Source organism: Oncorhynchus gorbuscha, linkage group LG01, assembly GCF_021184085.1.
Source record: "Oncorhynchus gorbuscha isolate QuinsamMale2020 ecotype Even-year linkage group LG01, OgorEven_v1.0, whole genome shotgun sequence".
In the NCBI taxonomy this organism is placed as follows: domain Eukaryota; kingdom Metazoa; phylum Chordata; class Actinopteri; order Salmoniformes; family Salmonidae; genus Oncorhynchus; species Oncorhynchus gorbuscha.
In genome coordinates, this window is record NC_060173.1 from 50,262,015 (window position 1) to 50,279,002 (window position 16,988).

At 45.0% G+C, this 16,988-nt stretch overlaps 1 protein-coding gene across 1 annotated transcript in view; it reads left to right on the forward strand.

Moving 5' to 3' along the window:
* LOC124039132 (cadherin EGF LAG seven-pass G-type receptor 1-like) overlaps positions 1-16,988 on the forward strand; it is an 88,092-nt gene that overhangs the window by 54,930 nt on the left and 16,174 nt on the right. Inside the window, 13 exon segments of the mRNA XM_046355020.1 lie at positions 1,495-1,717; positions 2,785-2,900; positions 3,468-3,556; positions 12,103-12,260; positions 12,734-12,897; positions 13,009-13,134; positions 14,445-14,611; positions 15,121-15,306; positions 15,460-15,573; positions 15,666-15,840; positions 15,951-16,092; positions 16,510-16,630; positions 16,752-16,935. Of these exon segments, the coding sequence (XP_046210976.1) occupies positions 1,495-1,717; positions 2,785-2,900; positions 3,468-3,556; positions 12,103-12,260; positions 12,734-12,897; positions 13,009-13,134; positions 14,445-14,611; positions 15,121-15,306; positions 15,460-15,573; positions 15,666-15,840; positions 15,951-16,092; positions 16,510-16,630; positions 16,752-16,935 (1,965 nt within the window).

Genomic DNA, 16,988 nt, shown 5'->3' on the forward strand with positions numbered 1-16,988 from the left:
CCTAAGTGTATGTAAACTTCCGACTTCAACTGTATATTATATTTGAGATTCTTCAAAGTAGCCAACCTTTACCTTGATGAAAGCTTTGCATTTTCTTGGCATTCTCTCAACCAGCTTCCTGAGATAGAAATATGCCTACCCCCATCAGTACCTTTCATCTGCTTTCACAGACCCTATAGGGCTAAATGTTCCCACTATATTAAAGACATGGCCCACAGCCAAAACCCTGATTCTGCAGAGAGACTATTACTTGTTAATCTAACTCTAGCCGTCTATGCTTTGAAGGCTCTTGACCAGCTCCAGGTCTCAAGTCATAATGGAGGTGATGATGGTTGACCTGACAGTGCTGGTCTCAGGTTTCTCACACTTTCGGGAAAAAGATCCCTCGTAATTCCCTCCAAACCGGAGATGATCTGTCTTGCAGTTGGGTCATTACCCGCTGGAATTCCTGGCGCTGTAAATCATAGGTGTTCTCTTTATCCAGATCTTGTCAGTGTCATTTGCGACACACAACACCCCACACTATGAGCTGGACATAGATATGACCGTGGCACATTCCTTTTGACCAGTGGGAAAATCATCTCTTGACTCACTCGTGTTCCCTTTCATAACATGTATGGTGGCTCTTAAAGGGGGATATAGTTCTCTAGTCTTCCTGTCTATCTTCTCTGTCTCTTCAATATAATAGCCTGATCATGCAATACATTGTGTGACCAAACATCACCCTTTCCTTATTTTTTAATTGACAGCTTTCTTTCTGCTCAGTATGTGACCCTTAATGGTCACCCCAAGCTGTTAGGGAAAGCACCCCTGAGTTAAAATCACTACTGACATCAGCGTCCATTTGAAAGCTGGCATCACCGGAAAACGTCTCAGGTCGAGTTAAACGAGACAGGACTGTAATCAGGGTGGATGGCTGGTGGGTCGTGACAGGTGTCTTACAGACCACCGAGGTGGCCTGCTGCTTGGGCCAAAGACACTCCATTGTCCTGTTGTCATTATGCCACAAACCGTTTGGTTTCAGTGGAAGAGCCAGTGTCAGTGTGGGTCACAGAGCATAGCTGTTACAATCCACAGTGTTTTGACATGCTTGTGAAAGGGGGTGGGGATGGGGGGGGGGGGTGAGCCTCCGCTGCCACTCTCTCTGTCCATGCAGACTAGCTTGTAGGTTGTGTGGTAATGGATTTGAACTTGTGTCCCCTGTGAACCTGCCTGGTTTCAGCTTGTTCACAAAAAAAAAACATATTTGGAGGGCTTCGTCCTGGACACTTCATTACATAAAAATATGAATGGATGATTTAAAGGAGAACAGGTGCAACTGCTTTCACACCTACCCCAACTTGTGTCTTTCTCCAGGCAGTTTTTTCCCCTCTCTCTCTCTCTCTCTCTCTCTCTCTCTCTCTCTCTCTCTCTCTCTCTCTCTCTCTCTCTCTCTCTCTCGGATATACCCAGGAGATATTTCTGCCCACCTGTACTGTTCTTTCCTTCCTGCAGGTGAACATTGTGAGGTGAACTCCCGCTCTGGCCGATGCATCCCGGGGGTGTGTCAGAACGGGGCCAGGTGTGTGGATCTCCTGGTGGGGGGGTTCGTGTGCCAGTGCCCCCCGGGGGAGTACCAGAAGCCCTACTGTGAAATGAGCACCCGCAGCTTCCCTGGCCTGTCCTTCATCACGTTCAGAGGGCTACGACAGAGGTTCCACTTCACAGTGTCCTTCATGTGAGTACACCTATGTATCTTATGACGTCTGCATAATAACGTGTGTACGCGTGACTTTTTCCGGTGGGTGTACATTTGTGTCTTCCTCTGGTTCTCTCACGAACACCTGGAGTTTTTTTTTTTTGGACATAGTACTGAGCCATCTATCCACACCCAAGTGATACACATCTAACGCCATGTCTGGATACATATACAACACCTTTGTAGTAAGCAGTAATGGCTGTATCCATGGCAATACAAATAAGCAGCGCCCCGTCGTCTTTGTCTCACCGACAGGACACGTCTGAACCTGAAATCACAGAAGTGCTGAATCACAGGGCTGCTACATCAGCCATGACATTTGTGTTCTGCATCGCGAAGGAAGAGCAAGCCGTTTGATCCAGTGGTTAGATGTGGATCTGGGTTCAAAGAGTGTACATTTTCTTCCAAATACTTTGAGAGTTTGATTGCGCCTGCCTGGGGTGATGTGGGATATGTAAAGGCTGTAGTGAAACATCTCTTTCTCGTGCCCAGCTCACGTTCCCTGGCAAAGGTTAAAAAAAAACAGGAAGGGATGCATGGAGCCAGAGTGACCTTTGGCTTTGTTGATCATGGTTTCCTGTCACGATGCCCTGTGCCATGTGGATTCTGACTCCTGTGCCTGTACCCGCTAAGTGCCACAGGGTTAATGACACACAGCAGCATGGCTCCTAGTACTAGCCCTATGTTCTATGTCTGTCCACACCAGTCCTCCTTTCCTCCGTCATTTTCCAAATCCCTTTTGCTCCTCTCATTGTCCATAGTCCAATATGATTATTCTTTCCATTTTCCCTTTTGCTCTCTTATTGTCCCTCATTTCCTAGGTTAATTTGTCTCTCAATGTCTCCCCCCTCCCCGCACACAACTGATATTGTTCTCGCGTTACCTCAAGAGAAATAACCACACTTTGAGGACTAATCAAATGGCCATTACATGGCTCCAATAAATAGCTCTCCTGTACATGTTCCCCTCCTCTTCATAGCCTTCATCTGCTGATAATATACTGTACTGTACAATCAAAGTGACCTTTGGTCCTGTATGACCTGCAGGTTTGCCACCAGAGAGAGGAATGTCCTACTACTTTATAACGGAAGGTTTAACGAGAAGCACGACTTCATCGCCTTAGAGGTCATCGAGGAACAAATCCAGCTCACCTTCTCAGCAGGTGAGGACATAAAGGGTTCAGAGAAGAGATGGCCAGACTTCAATTTCCTCTGTTCCCTTTGTTTCTCTTTGCTTCACTTCTCTCTCCTACCCTCATCTCTGTGAAATACAAAATCTCATTAACAGGGAGGTTCTAACCAGCTGAGGGATGGGTCAAAGTTTTTGCAGCCAACCCTGCAGTTCACCTAGTGTTAGTGTGTTGAGTTTGGCAGGGAATTCATGCCATGGAGGTATTATCCTAAAATAAAACAATCATTAACCATTAAACTATAATTGTGTTCTGGATGAGTAGCATCGATATTGAAAGACCTCTTCAGAGGTCCAAAAGGTTGTGTTTTCCTTAGTCTTCCCCAGCAAAATCCCTCAGCTATATACCAAACCAAGTGACAGGGCTGCCATTTTGTAAAACACAGACTCAGGTTTGTGACTTTAAAGAAAGAATGAGAAGTGAGAGAGAGTTCCTCTCAGGAAGTTCACTATCTATGAAAATGGCCAAACTCAGTTGGAGCGGGATTCCATGTCGATTAAACACTTTCCTGTTTCTTATATCCTATTTCCTTCCCTGTAGGAGAAGTCAAAACCACAGTATCACCCTTTGTCCTAGGTGGGGTCAGTGATGGCCAGTGGCATAGAGTACAGCTACACTACTACAACAAGGTAAGTGCACTTCCTGGATATGTGGAGCCTCTCTTCAGAACGTAATAGAATGATGCATGTCCCTGTCCGAAGGGTAAGTGATGAGGCGTGTGGTGGGGTAGGGTAAAGAGATAGGGAGGGGTCAATCGTTTGGGAACCAGTAGGATACTAGGGCACCAGTAGGATAAGGATATTATGAACCGAAATGAAGTGCCCTCATAAGTCTACAGGCCTCAATCTAACAGGTCAAAGGTCATTCAAGTAGGGAACCCATACTACCCCCCCCCAACTCCATACAGAGTTCAGATTTTAAAGGATTGTCATGGGAACAGACACACTAGTCTTTGTTTGGGGCGTTTTGAAGCTCAGGGATGAGTTAAGTTGAGGTCGTTGTATTCACAAAGACAAGAGAAGGGATTATTGAGATTCTATTTGAGCATTGTACTATTGTTTTGAAAGACAATCTGGTTTAGGCCTGTGCAATGAAACAGGAAGATCTCAACATATAATTATTTCTGGACCCAGGGCTTTCTAGGCAGGGATTTCTTGGAAAACAACACAATTATGTGAGAATGCACTAGGGTACCCCTACTTGTTACGTTACAGCCTTATTCGAAAATATATTAAATAGTTTTGGTCCCCTCATCAATCTATAAACAATACCCCATAATGATAAAGCAAAAACTGTTTTTTATAAATGTTTGCACAATTGTTACAAATAAACAACGGAAATATGACATTTACATAAGTATTCAGACCGTTTACTCTGTACTATGTTGAAGCACCTTTGGCAGCAATTACACCCTTGGGTATGACGCTACAAGCTTGGCACAACTGTATTTGGGGAGTTTCTCCCATTCTTCTCTACAGATCCTCTCAAGCTCTGACAGGTTGGATGGGGAGAGTCACTGCACAGCTTTTTTCAGGTTTCTCCAGAGATGTTCGATCAGGTTCAGGTCCGGGCTCTGAATGGGCCACTCAAGGACATTCACAAACATGTCCTGTGTTGTCTTGGCTGTGTGCTTAGCGTCGTCGTCCTGTTGGATGATGAACCTTCGTTCCAGTCTGAGGTCCTGAGCGCTCTGGATCAGGTTTTCATCAAGGATCTCTCTTTACTTTGCTCAGTTCGTCTTTCCCTCGATCCTGACTATTCTCCCAGTCCCTGCAGCTGAAAAATATCCCCACAGCATGATGCTGCCACCACCACGTTTCACCGTAGGGATGATGCCAGGTTTCCTCCAGACGTGACCTTGGCATTCAAGCCAAAGAGTTACATTTTGGTTTCATCAGCAGAGAATCTTGCTGAATCTTTTCATGGTCTAAGAGTCGATTAGGTGCCTTTTGGCAAACTCCAAGTGGGCTGTCATGTGCCTTTTACTGAGGAGTGGCTTCCGTTTGGCCACTACCATAAAGGCCTGATTGGTGGAATGTTGCAAGAGATGGTTGTCCTTCTGGAAGGTTCTCCCATCTACACAGAGGAACTCTGGAGCTCTGTCAGAGTGACCATCGGGTTATTGGTCACCTGGATGTTTTCCACCAACATTTTGAATTAATTCATCATGAAAAAAAGGAATTCAAAATGTTGGTGAATACATCCATTATTTTATCCTTATACACATAAACAGACATAAAATGGGTTGACCCCAACGCAAAACAAATTGTCCTTTTTTCTGGGTACTACATGCATTTGCTTGTTCTTCAAGTGAAAGTCTTGGTGGTCTCACAGCAAAGGGTCTGACTACTTATGTAAATAAGTGATTTTGTTTTTTTATATAAATTAGTAAAAAATATATATTTTTTGAACTGTTTTCGCTTTGTCATTATGGGGTATTGTGTATAGATTGATGAGGGGACAAATGTACTTAATACATTTTAGAATAAGGCTGTAACGTAACAAAATGTGGAAAAAGGGAAGGGGTCTGAATACTTTCTGAATGCACTGTACATAATGTATCTGTAAGAGCATTAGCCTGAACCTAGGCAAACCCTGTGGCACAGTATCTCAGTAAGGGTTTCAATCAACTTTACAGATATATCCAAATATCTTTTTACAAACAAATGGCTCAATGTTCAAAGCAGAAGTTAAACTAGCCTAACTTGAGCAGTATGTAGATAACTACCTGATAAGAGGCTGTTTGGGTGTGAGTTGATGTATTGAAATTATTAATTAACACCCTTCCCCCCTAGCCTGGTTTCTTTCTGTGTTATCCTGTGACAATGAGGGCAGCTGAGGGAGTACTTTACCCCGCTCCTCAATTCATATTCACCCCCCGTGGAGCCACATAAACACTGTCCGGTCCTCCCCCGTGGGGTCATTCTCCTACTGACAATTAATGGCTTGGTGTCCCACTACGACATCAGCCATCACCTATTTACTCTGTCATACACCACCAAGTCCTGGCTGGGTCAAGCTACTGCTAGAACTGATATTGTCCCCTGTAGGATTTTGAAATATCATCATTGATCGGGAAAGAGGACTAAATGTGGTTTGGTTTGAAACTTCCGTTGAGCACCTTGATTCAGAGTTTTCTTTGTGACTATCCAGCAGAATGTGAAATATTTGCCCTATACCCAACCCACCTTCCTCTCCGCATACAGTGCATTCAGAAAGTATTCATTTTTACACATTTTTTTACATTACAGCCTTATTCCAAAATTGATTAATTGTTTCCCCCTCATCAATCTACACACAATGCCCCATAATGACAAAGAGAAAAACGTTTTTTTTTAGAAATGACAGCAAATGTATACAAACATAAAAATGCATACCTTATTTACATAAGTATTCAGACCCTTTGCTATGAGACTCGAAACTAAGCTCAGGTGCATCCTGTTTCCAGTGATCATCCTTGAGATGATTCTAAAACTTAATTGGAGTCCGCCTGTGGTAAATTCAATTGATTGGACATGATTTGGAAAGGCACACACCTGTTGAATTGTTAGATATTACTTGTTAGATATTGCTGCAGTGTTGGATACTAGAAGCACAAGCATTTCACTACACTCGCAGTAACATCTGCTAACCATTTGCTAACCATTTGTATATGACCAATAACATTGGATTTGGTTTGATTTTGATTTGACAGTGCATGTCAGAGCAAAACCAAGCCATGAGGTCAAAGCAATTGTCTGTAGAACTCACGGAGAGGAAATCTAAACATATATACTAAACATATATATAAACATATATACTAAACATATATACTAATGTCTGATTGCGCTGCCCCTTATTCTCATTGGTGTTATAATTTGTAAACTTCATATGTTGTATCAAATAACAATTGCCCGCAGCTGTGGTAAGTTAACCTTTCACTCTTAGTACTAGAGAGGAATATAGCAGCTAGTTCATCCTGGCCTTCACGGCCTTGGCGTGCACCATCTGCATTACCAGCACAGGAGCGCACACATGCAGACACGCGCACGCACACATACGTACATACACACGCGGTTTGGAATTGTCTTATTCACCTCATTTGGCACATTTTGGAGAGGATATGGTAAAATATTTGTTTTGGACTTTGGCTTTCTGAGTGTTCAGAATGTGTGGAAAAGAGAGACGGAACAAGTGTCACTGTGTTCCTGTTGTTGACCTTGATATGGTGTAACGGGGTGCGTACTGGCGGCAGAGAGGTCAGACGCAGGAGAGCGAAAACTGATTTACAACGGTGTCGTTTACCCAGAAGGGGACTAGGGTTCCAATTTTGGAACAGCCCCCCCCCTCACGTTCAGCTGGAAGGTGGCGCATGGAACGCAAAAATATTCCTAAAAATATTTAACCTCCACACATTAACAAGTCCAATGGCTCAAATGAAAGATAAACACCTTGTTTATCTACCCAGCAAGTCAGATTTCTAAAATGTTTTACGGCGAAAACATAGCACATATTTATGTCAAACCACCACCGAAGACACAGCTAATTTGCATAGCCAAGTTGAAAAAAATATGCAATCAACAAACGCAGGATTAAAAGAAAAATAATGCACTAACCTTTTGAAATCTTCATCAGATGACAGTAATAGAACATGTTACACAGTACATTTATGTTTTTTCAATAATATGCTATATATATCCAGAAATCTCTGTTTACAATGATGCATCGTTCAAAAAATGCTACTCAAATGTCCTGAGAAATGACGATAGCTCCGGCAGATAACGTCAGCTAACAAGGAATACACATCATAAACTTTGACTAAATATGCATGTTCTACATATATATAGTTAGATACACTTCTTCTGAATGCAATCGCTGTGTTACATTTATTTTTAACGTTACAGGTTTAGTTCACTAGGCTATACTATGAGTCGGCGCTCAAAAAGTAGCATTATGGCTCCTCTATCTTGGAGTCCACAGAAACCCAAATTTACCACATAAATATTCCCTTACCTTTGCTGTTCTTCCATCAGAAGACCTGGAAGGAATTATACTTACGTTTAGTTTTGCAGTCTGTGTCTTTCGGTTCTCAAACACGACACATTTCGGTTGAAATGTAGCCAAAAGTCAAGTGGATGCGCACCAAAACGTCGAACTTACATATTATATGTCGACTAAACTTGTCAAACTAAGTTCATAATCAAGCTTTAACATGTTATAAAGGTGTACAGCAATCGTGAGGACGAACAGAATCGCATGCATTGTATAATCGATCTTGGAAAAAAGACAGGACCGGAGCAGAGCGCGCATGCAGGTGACCTGTTTTTTCGCGTGACCGAAAGGTTTCGGCCCGCCAAAACTCTCGTGAGCGTGCGATTCTCACAATGAGAATCCCCATTGGAAGCTGAGATCGCGTTGAAGACAAAGAGACTGTTCCCAGACCTGTAGGTGCTTGGGAAGGGTGGGGGCGATGACGTCAAAGTTGGGCCAACTTTTCTGATGACAAGAGAGAGTTTGGGAGAATGACTGCACTGAGAGTTCTGCTTTACATACAGACATAATTTAAACGGTTTTAGAAGCTTTAGAGTGTTTTCTATTCAATAATATTTTTTATTTGCATATATTAGCAACTTTTGACAACAAAAAAATTATGTTTACTATGGGCACGCAATTACTCCAGCGGGGGCAGTAAACAGCCCTATCCCCAAGAGGTTTTAATATACATAAAAACCACCGTAAACAGAACAATCAATCAATGAATGGGTCAAACAAAATGCGGTGTCCACCAGCATAACATGCACAAGCACTACAAGAAACAATTCCGGACAAGGACATGAGGGGAACAGAGGGTTAAATACACAACATGTAATTGATGGAATTGAAACCAGGTGTGAGGGAAGACGAGACAAAACCAATGGAAAATGGAAGGTGGATCGGCGATGGCTAGAAGGCCTTTGACGTCGACCGCTGAACGCCGCCCAAACTAGGAGGGGGACCGACTACGGCGGAAGTCGTGACATATGGTATAATGTGAATAGAATACGGCCTAAATATGGCAATATCAAGGAGTATCTCGTAATACTATTTCGGTAGTTTTTAAACACACTATATACAAAAGTACGTGTATACTCCTTCACTTCCATGATCCAAACTGGAAGCAATGTCAGCACAAAAACTGTTCATCGGAAGCTTCATGAAATAGGTTTCCATGGCTGAGCATGCAATACCAAGCGTCGGCTGGTGTGGTGTAAAGCTCGCGTCCATTGCTCTCTGGATCAGTGGGAACGTGTTCTCTGGAGTTATGAATCACGCTTCACCATCTGGCAGTCCGACGGACGAATCTGGGTTTGGCGGATGCCATGAAAACGCTACCTGCCCCAATGCATAGTGCCAACTGGAAAGTTTGGTAGAGAAGGAATAATGGTTTGGGGCTGTTTTTCATGGTTCGGGCTGGGCCCCTTAGTTCCAGTGAAGGGAAATCTTAACGCTACATCATACAATGATATTCTAGACGATTCTGTTGGTTCCAACTTTGTGGCAACAGTTTGGGGAAAGCCCTTTGCTGTATCAGCATGACAATGCACCCGTGCACAAATCGAGGTCCATACAGAAATGGTTTGTTCCACTATCTCTGCTCCCACAACGTTGTACCTCTTCCTGTTGTCACACCAGCAGTGGCATCCACTGGTCATCCTCCCATGCACTATCACATCCCCACAGGAAGGAGATCAAAGGTCCAGACACACACATTCAAACACCTATGCACACACTGACAGATACACTCATACAGATGTATCCGCATAGGAGCCAATTCCGACCCGAGTTAAGCTGGCGTAGTATTCTGACCTTGAACTGACCTTGAACGTAAGCATGAGAATAGCATGCTATTCGCCCGCTATTAGTTTGAGCTGGAGACGGAATAAATGAATGTGTGGTGGTGTGTCTGCAAATGCGCTGTATTCTGACCTTCTGACTCCGTTCCCTAATAAATCCACCCGCTTTTATGCACGAGGAAACCATGAATAGTGGAAAAAGCTTTGACTTGTTTTTTTCTCCCCCCGATTAGAAATAACATCGTTCTTCATGCACTGTAATGTACAACTTGATAAGAGCTAATGATAAGAGCTAGTTAAATTAACATCCGTTTGGATAATTAGAATGGTAAATATACATGACACTTTTAAAAAAAAAATCTATTTCACCTTATAATCGCTGGAGACAAATGTGAAACCAGTCATACGGCAGCAAACGGAGCGTTTCAACTTTTCCACAGTCAAGTTTCTGAAACGCTGTGCCGTTATGCAGAATGCATATTGTACAGCCTTTTAACTTGCAGCGATGGGCACTCTCTGTTTCCTATTTCTATCACGTTAAACATTAGCCAACATCAGCATCGACCGTCAGTAAGGTCTAACAACCGCACATTTTCAACTGCCAATTTACCGTTAGTTCCCTTCAGTTGCTATCGCTTACATCATCATTCCGTGTCATAACATGGTTTAGTTGACCTTCGTTTTGCTTCCTCTGTAAACGCCGTCACGGCCGGGCGGTTGTTGCTGAGGGTCATTAGTGACAGTTGATAATAAACGCTATGGTGCGGAGCCGTAACTGGTTGAACCCTCTGTAAACGCCGTCACGGCCGGGCGGTTGTTGCTGAGGGTCATTAGTGACAGTTGATAATAAACGCTATGGTGCGGAGCCGTAACTGGTTGAACCCTCTGTAAATGCCGTCACGGCCGGGCGGTTGTTGCTGAGGGTCATTAGTGACAGTTGATAATAAACGCTATGGTGCGGAGCCGTAACTGGTTGAACCCGACGCTTGGCTCAATACTTGGCCGTGTCATCCCACAGCTCCATGGTGAGTGCAGACAACAGACGGAGGGTATATCCTACTATTGAACGCGTTTCTCCTTATTATAATTCCGTGTGCGTTAATCTTCCAACATCAAATTGCGTTTGTCACACGCGCCGCATACAACAGTGAAATGCTCACTCACAAGCCCTTAACCAGCAATGCAGTTTTAAGAAAAAAAATCAAATGTTTAGAAAGTATTTACTAAATCAACTGAAGTTTATTTTCTTGCTAGTTACAACCTCATGCTAATCGCATTAGCCTACGTTAGCTCAACCGTCCCACGGGGGGGGGGGGGCACACACACACACACACACACACACACTGATCCTGAAGAGGTTTTAAAAGGACGGCGTAAGATACATGTACTGAAAACCCTATAGAATGTTGGCCAACAAGTGGGAGGGTTTCAGCCATTGAACGTAGCCACATATTCAGAGTTACGTGACTGAATAGGTCAGTCTAAATACCAAATACTGAAAAGTGTGTAGTAATAACGTGCGTAGGAAAGGCATATACATTCCTGAGTCGGAATCGACCCCATACAGATTCTGTATCTGCACGCACAGATCCACAGTGAGGGGAGAGAAGGTCACCGAACGTGACACCGTTTGGAGACAACTAGGTGGAACGTGCGAATGTGGTGTTAATAGCTTGGAAAAGGGCAGAGCCGTGAGATGAGTTGCAGTGGGGTTAACACTGACACTTGCTGACAAGATCTACAATTGTTATTGCCACTTGGTGGAAACTGTGGTCCCGGGGGAGGGTTTGACACGAAATGCCATTCTCAGTCTATGGTATCTCTTCACCCACCAGTGTCCCGCTCCCATAATTCAATTCGGCTCAGACAATCAATGGTACATCAGTTTCACTGAGCGATAGCATCCTCTTCACACTGGGTTTGAGCCCACAGGTCTGCTATCCCCAGTCATGCGCTTAAAATAAATAAGAAACCCGTGTGCCTCCGTGATGCACATGAATCAAAAGGGCAGTCTATCAAACTATGACCTCCTTCATTATACATCAAGAAGCTTTTCACCTACCAGTACATTTTTTTATTTTACCTTTATTTAACCAGGCAAGTCAGTTAAGAATAAATTCTTATTTTCAATGACGGCCTAGGAACAGTGGGTTAACTGCGTTGTTCAGGGGTTGAACAACAGATTTGTATCTTGTCAGCTCGTGGATTCGGTTACAAGTCCAACGCTCTAACCTTTAGGCTACTCTGCCGTATGGTACTGAAAATGTATGGCTGAAAGCCCAAATCTTCTCTCTGGATATTCATGCCTTAGTTTAGTAGCTGCTGTCTCCTTAAATGTCATGTGACCTCCCATCTCCTTCCAGCCCAACATTGGACGCCTTGGCTTTCCTCACGGACCATCAGATGAGAAGGTGGCAGTCGTTGCCGTGGACGACTGCGACATCGCCATGGCGATTCGCTTTGGTGGCCAGATCGGGAACTACTCTTGTGCCGCTCAGGGCATGCAGACAGGACAGAAGAAGTGAGTGCAGAGTCTCAACGGGTTTATCCAGCCCCACCTGTCAAGCCAAGCTTAGCTTTTCACCCATAATGCAACCCTGCACTGCAAGTAGAAAGTTGTGACAGCAATTGACATTTGTTTTTCCTGTACAGCAGACATAAAAACCTACATCTGTATAAGTATTTTAAAAACTTGTTTAAAAACATATTTATTCTTATGCAAATCCTCATATCTAAATCGTTTTTTTTTATTCAAATGTAAGTCTGTCCCCTGCTTTGGACAAGTTTGTATATCACAAGACTTCCCAATAGAGAGCAGTTTATTGTATGGCTGTGGTGCATTTTTCACAACTTGTGTTGAGTGTCAGTAATGCTAGCATAGGTCACACTAAACAGTAAAGGTTTTAATGCAAGGGTTAAGTAGTTGTAAGTGGCTTGACTCTGGATCCAGAATCATACACAAGGTGATAGTTGTTCTATGTTGTCCATCTCTAGGTCCCTGGACCTCACCGGTCCCCTACTCCTGGGTGGCGTTCCCAACCTGCCGGAGGATTTCCCTGTCCGGAACCGAGACTTTGTGGGCTGCATGAGAGACCTAACCATAGACAGCAAGACTGTGGACATGGCCAGTTTTGTGGCAAACAACGGCACGGCCGCAGGTCTGTGCTATTCTTCACATGTGTGACATAATATTGAGGTTTCAACAACATTTTTTTCCTATTTTGTTTTGCCTCTATTGATGCCTCTGATTATTACATGCCTGTATTCAGGGTGCACAGCGAAGAAGGACTTCTGCACTGAAAGTGTGTGTCTGAACGGAGGAATGTGTGTGAACAAGTGGAGCACGTACTCCTGTGGCTGTCCCCTAGGCTACGGAGGGAAGAACTGTGAACAAGGTAAAGGATTTTAGGGAAAGTGCGTGTTTTGGATATATATTGTTTTTTTTGGGGGGGGGGGATTCCCTGTACGCGTGCGTATGCATGTGCCCTGTGAGTATGTGTTTTACTGTGTGTCTCATCATTAATTGAGTTCAAAATTAAATGTCGCAGCCACGCTCCACAAGGCTAGCGGTGAGGAAACAGACAGTAGAGGTCAAGGTGGCCAAGTTTCCTGTCAATCTCGACATTCCTACATTCCACACACACACTGACCCGAACACTGGCCCTATTGGAATACTGCATTCTTCTGTCCCGGCCGGCTTGAGGTAATCACAGATCTCAATTGGCCTGATTGATAGAAGTAATACCTATCCTCAAGGAAACAAGGATGGAAGGAAGGAAGGATGCATTTCTAAATGACTGTATTTACACTTGGTCCAGGGCCACACCACATCTCATTGGTGAACTGATTATTACACAGAAGCATATGGGGCAGTGGTACAGTTCTATTTTAGCGCCTGTCTACGCAGACACTCGCGAGCAGTGTGGGTGCAGTGATTGAATAAAATGTATGTATACATTTATTTTTGCAAAGCTCGCACACGCGACGAGAGCGCTCGTGGTCATTACGTAAGGCGCACTGTGAGCCAGTGCTTTCCACTTTTCTGACGCAAATCCTGTTAGCAGGAAAAGGAAATCACATCTCTGATGGCTTTAAGTTTTCAGAAAGCTTCGTTTGGCCTAATTCATAGAAGTACCTCAAAAAGGGCACAGTGGGTGTTAAACATTGTTGTAGCCCAGGTTTGCCTCTATATGTCTCAGGCTATAAAATACAGCTAATTACTGAGTGTTGGGTCTTTCTCAATCCCATCTAAATCTGTGTTCTTATGAGACTGATACTGATGACTTGCGTGTATGTACAGTATGTGTAATGAACAATAGCATGAATGTGACTCACACCCATGTTAATCCCCATTTAAGCACACACACGCACACAGTATTAATCACCATTTCCTGTAGAAGGCTCAGCTGTGGTTGTAGGGGAAGCAATAAACACAACTTTTACTTCTGAGCTCATCCTCTACAAGACCAAACACACATAATTACCTGTATGGTAATGATAGCCCCCTGGATATGTTACAATGGCTTTGTGGTCAGGGTTTATCCAGATTTTTTGGAACAAGGCCTAGAATGGGCCTAGTCATTCTAGCCTCTCATGTGCTATTACCGATGTCCTTTTGTGATTTAAGTCAAATTGTACTTGTATTCTTCTTAAATCTATTTGGTTCTCCAACTGAAGTCTCCCTATCTGTTCACCCTTCCTCCAGTCATGCCCTCCCCTCAGCACTTTGACGGCCAAGCCCTTGTGTGGTGGCGCGAGCCAGAGGTAACCATCGCCGTGCCCTGGTACATGGGTCTGATGTTCAGGACCAGGCAGAGCTCTGGCACCCTGCTGCAGGCCAACGCTGGAGACTTCTCCAAGATACACATCCTGGTGAGTGGAGCGGGGCAGTACAGAGTCCATACAGTGCATCCATGTTGTCAAAGTAAAAGGCCAAGCTAATGCCATAGTGACGTTACGCTAATATGCTGCCGTTAAATTACTAAACATTGTGTTCTCTCTCTCTCTCTCTCTCTCTCTCTCTCTCTCTCTCTCTCTCTCTCTCTCTCTCTCTCTCTCTCTCTCTCTCTCTCATTCTCTCTCTCTCTCTCTCTCTCTCTCGCTCTCTCTTTTCTCCCCCGATTTTCTCTCCTGCCATCCTGTCTCTCTCTCTCTCTCTCTCTCTCTCTCTCTCTCTCTCTCTCTCTCTCTCTCTCTCTCTCTCTCTCTCTCTCTCTCTCTCTCTCTCTCTCTCTCTCGCTCTCTCTTTTCTCCCCCGATTTTCTCTCCTGCCATCCTGTCTCTCTCTCTCTCTTTCTCTCTCTCTCTTTCTCTCTCTCTCGGTTCTTTGCCTTCCATCTGTTTTTTCCCCCTCCACCATCTCCCTCTCTGCCTGACTCCAGATCAGCGGCAAACACGTGCGTTTCCAGGTGTTCCTGGGGGTGAAGCGGGTGGCCCTGCTGGACTTCCCTCAGGTCAGGGTGAACGACGGGGAGTGGCACCACGTCCTGGTGGAGCTGAAGAGTATTAAAGACGGGAAGGACATCAAATACATGGCCCTGGTGTCACTAAACTACGGCATGTTCCAGGTACTCGCTGACTGACTGGCTGCACTGTATTTGTGTGTAGTTTCCTGTTCTGTACTCGTTTGTGAATTTAATGTGTGTATTACCAAGTGTAATATGATACACAATTACACGTGGTCTCTGTGGTAGTGTTTTATGGGTGGGTGCCTTTCACAGAGGTCAGTGGAGATAGGCAACGAGCTGCCAGGCCTGAGGCTGAGGAGTCTGTTTGTGGGGGGCCTGATGAAGAAGGATGGGACGGTCCAGAACGGACTCAAGGGCTGCATGCAGGTGAGCCTGTCTATGATATGCTCATTTTTGGATAGCAAAATCGTTCTACGACAATACAACCCTGATGGTCCTTCCCTCTCCTGCGTTGCCAGGGCGTGCGGATGGGCGAGACTTCCACCAACCTGGCTAATATTAACATGCGTGAGGGTCAGAAGATCCGGGTGGAGGAGGGTTGTAAGGTGGCTAACCCCTGCACCACTAGCGCCTGCCCCGAGCACAGCCGCTGCACCGACAACTGGAGCTCACACACCTGTGTGTGCCACCCCGGTAAGCCCCCCCCCCCCCCCCACTACCATTCAAAAATACCTTTAGAAATCTGAAGCAAGCACACACATTTTCATCAGGAAATGTACCTATTCATGTTCGCTCCCCCCCAGGATACTTCGGGAGTGACTGTGTGGACGCGTGCCTCCTGAACCCCTGTCAGCATGTGTCCACCTGCGTCCACCAGCCCAGCTCCCCCCATGGCTACGGTTGCCAGTGTGGCCACAATTCTTACGGGCAGTACTGCCAGAACAAGTGAGTACTGAGATCCCTAGAAACTGATCCAAGGCCAGTTTTTTTTTTTTTTTTGGGGCTTTTCTTAGTTTCCGTTTTTTTTTTACTCGCCTTGAGATGTGAATTGGTGCCGGTTCTGCTGTTTGTGCCATGTTCTTGAAGCGGTTCACATAGTTTCCAAGCTTATCGCAGTAACTCCACTTAACCCCTACTGTACCACTCAGCACCTTCCATCAACATCTGCAGTAATCTGGTTTTGTTAATTGCTGCCCCTTGGCTTTGGTAGTGGTTGGTGTCAAACAGCTTTATAGTAGTTTTGGCCCTGGCTTAGCATTCCAAGTCCCTTGTGATTTGCTCACGGTTTCCATTCATCCGTCCTTACTTGCTATGATACGCTGGGTTCTAAGGGGAATAGCACCTTGTTCTGTTGTTCTCCAGAGCCAACCTACCCTGTGCTCGCGGCTGGTGGGGGAACCCTATCTGTGGCCCATGTAGCTGTGATGTCAGCAAAGGGTTCTACCGCGACTGCAACAAGACCACTGGGGAGTGCCGCTGTAAGGTACTGAAAAGTATTTAACATACTCAGTCGCTTCTGTCGAAGTCCAATTTGGGCATGTTGGCTAGCTATCCCCATTTCCTCCTGAGTTGTATGCTTAGTTTATGCTCTCTCCTGCCCTCAGGATAACTACTACCGGCCCGGGGGAAGGGACACCTGCTACCCCTGCGAGTGTTTCCAGCTTGGCGCCATGTCACGCTCCTGCCACCCCCACACGGGCCAGTGTCAGTGCAGGACGGGCGTGATCGGGCGCCAGTGCAACCGTTGTGACAACCCCTTCGCCGAGGTCACCTCCAGCGGGTGCGTGGGTAAGGCAACCTAGGACCTGGAAGCTCTTGTAGCATCTCACTAACTCATTCAT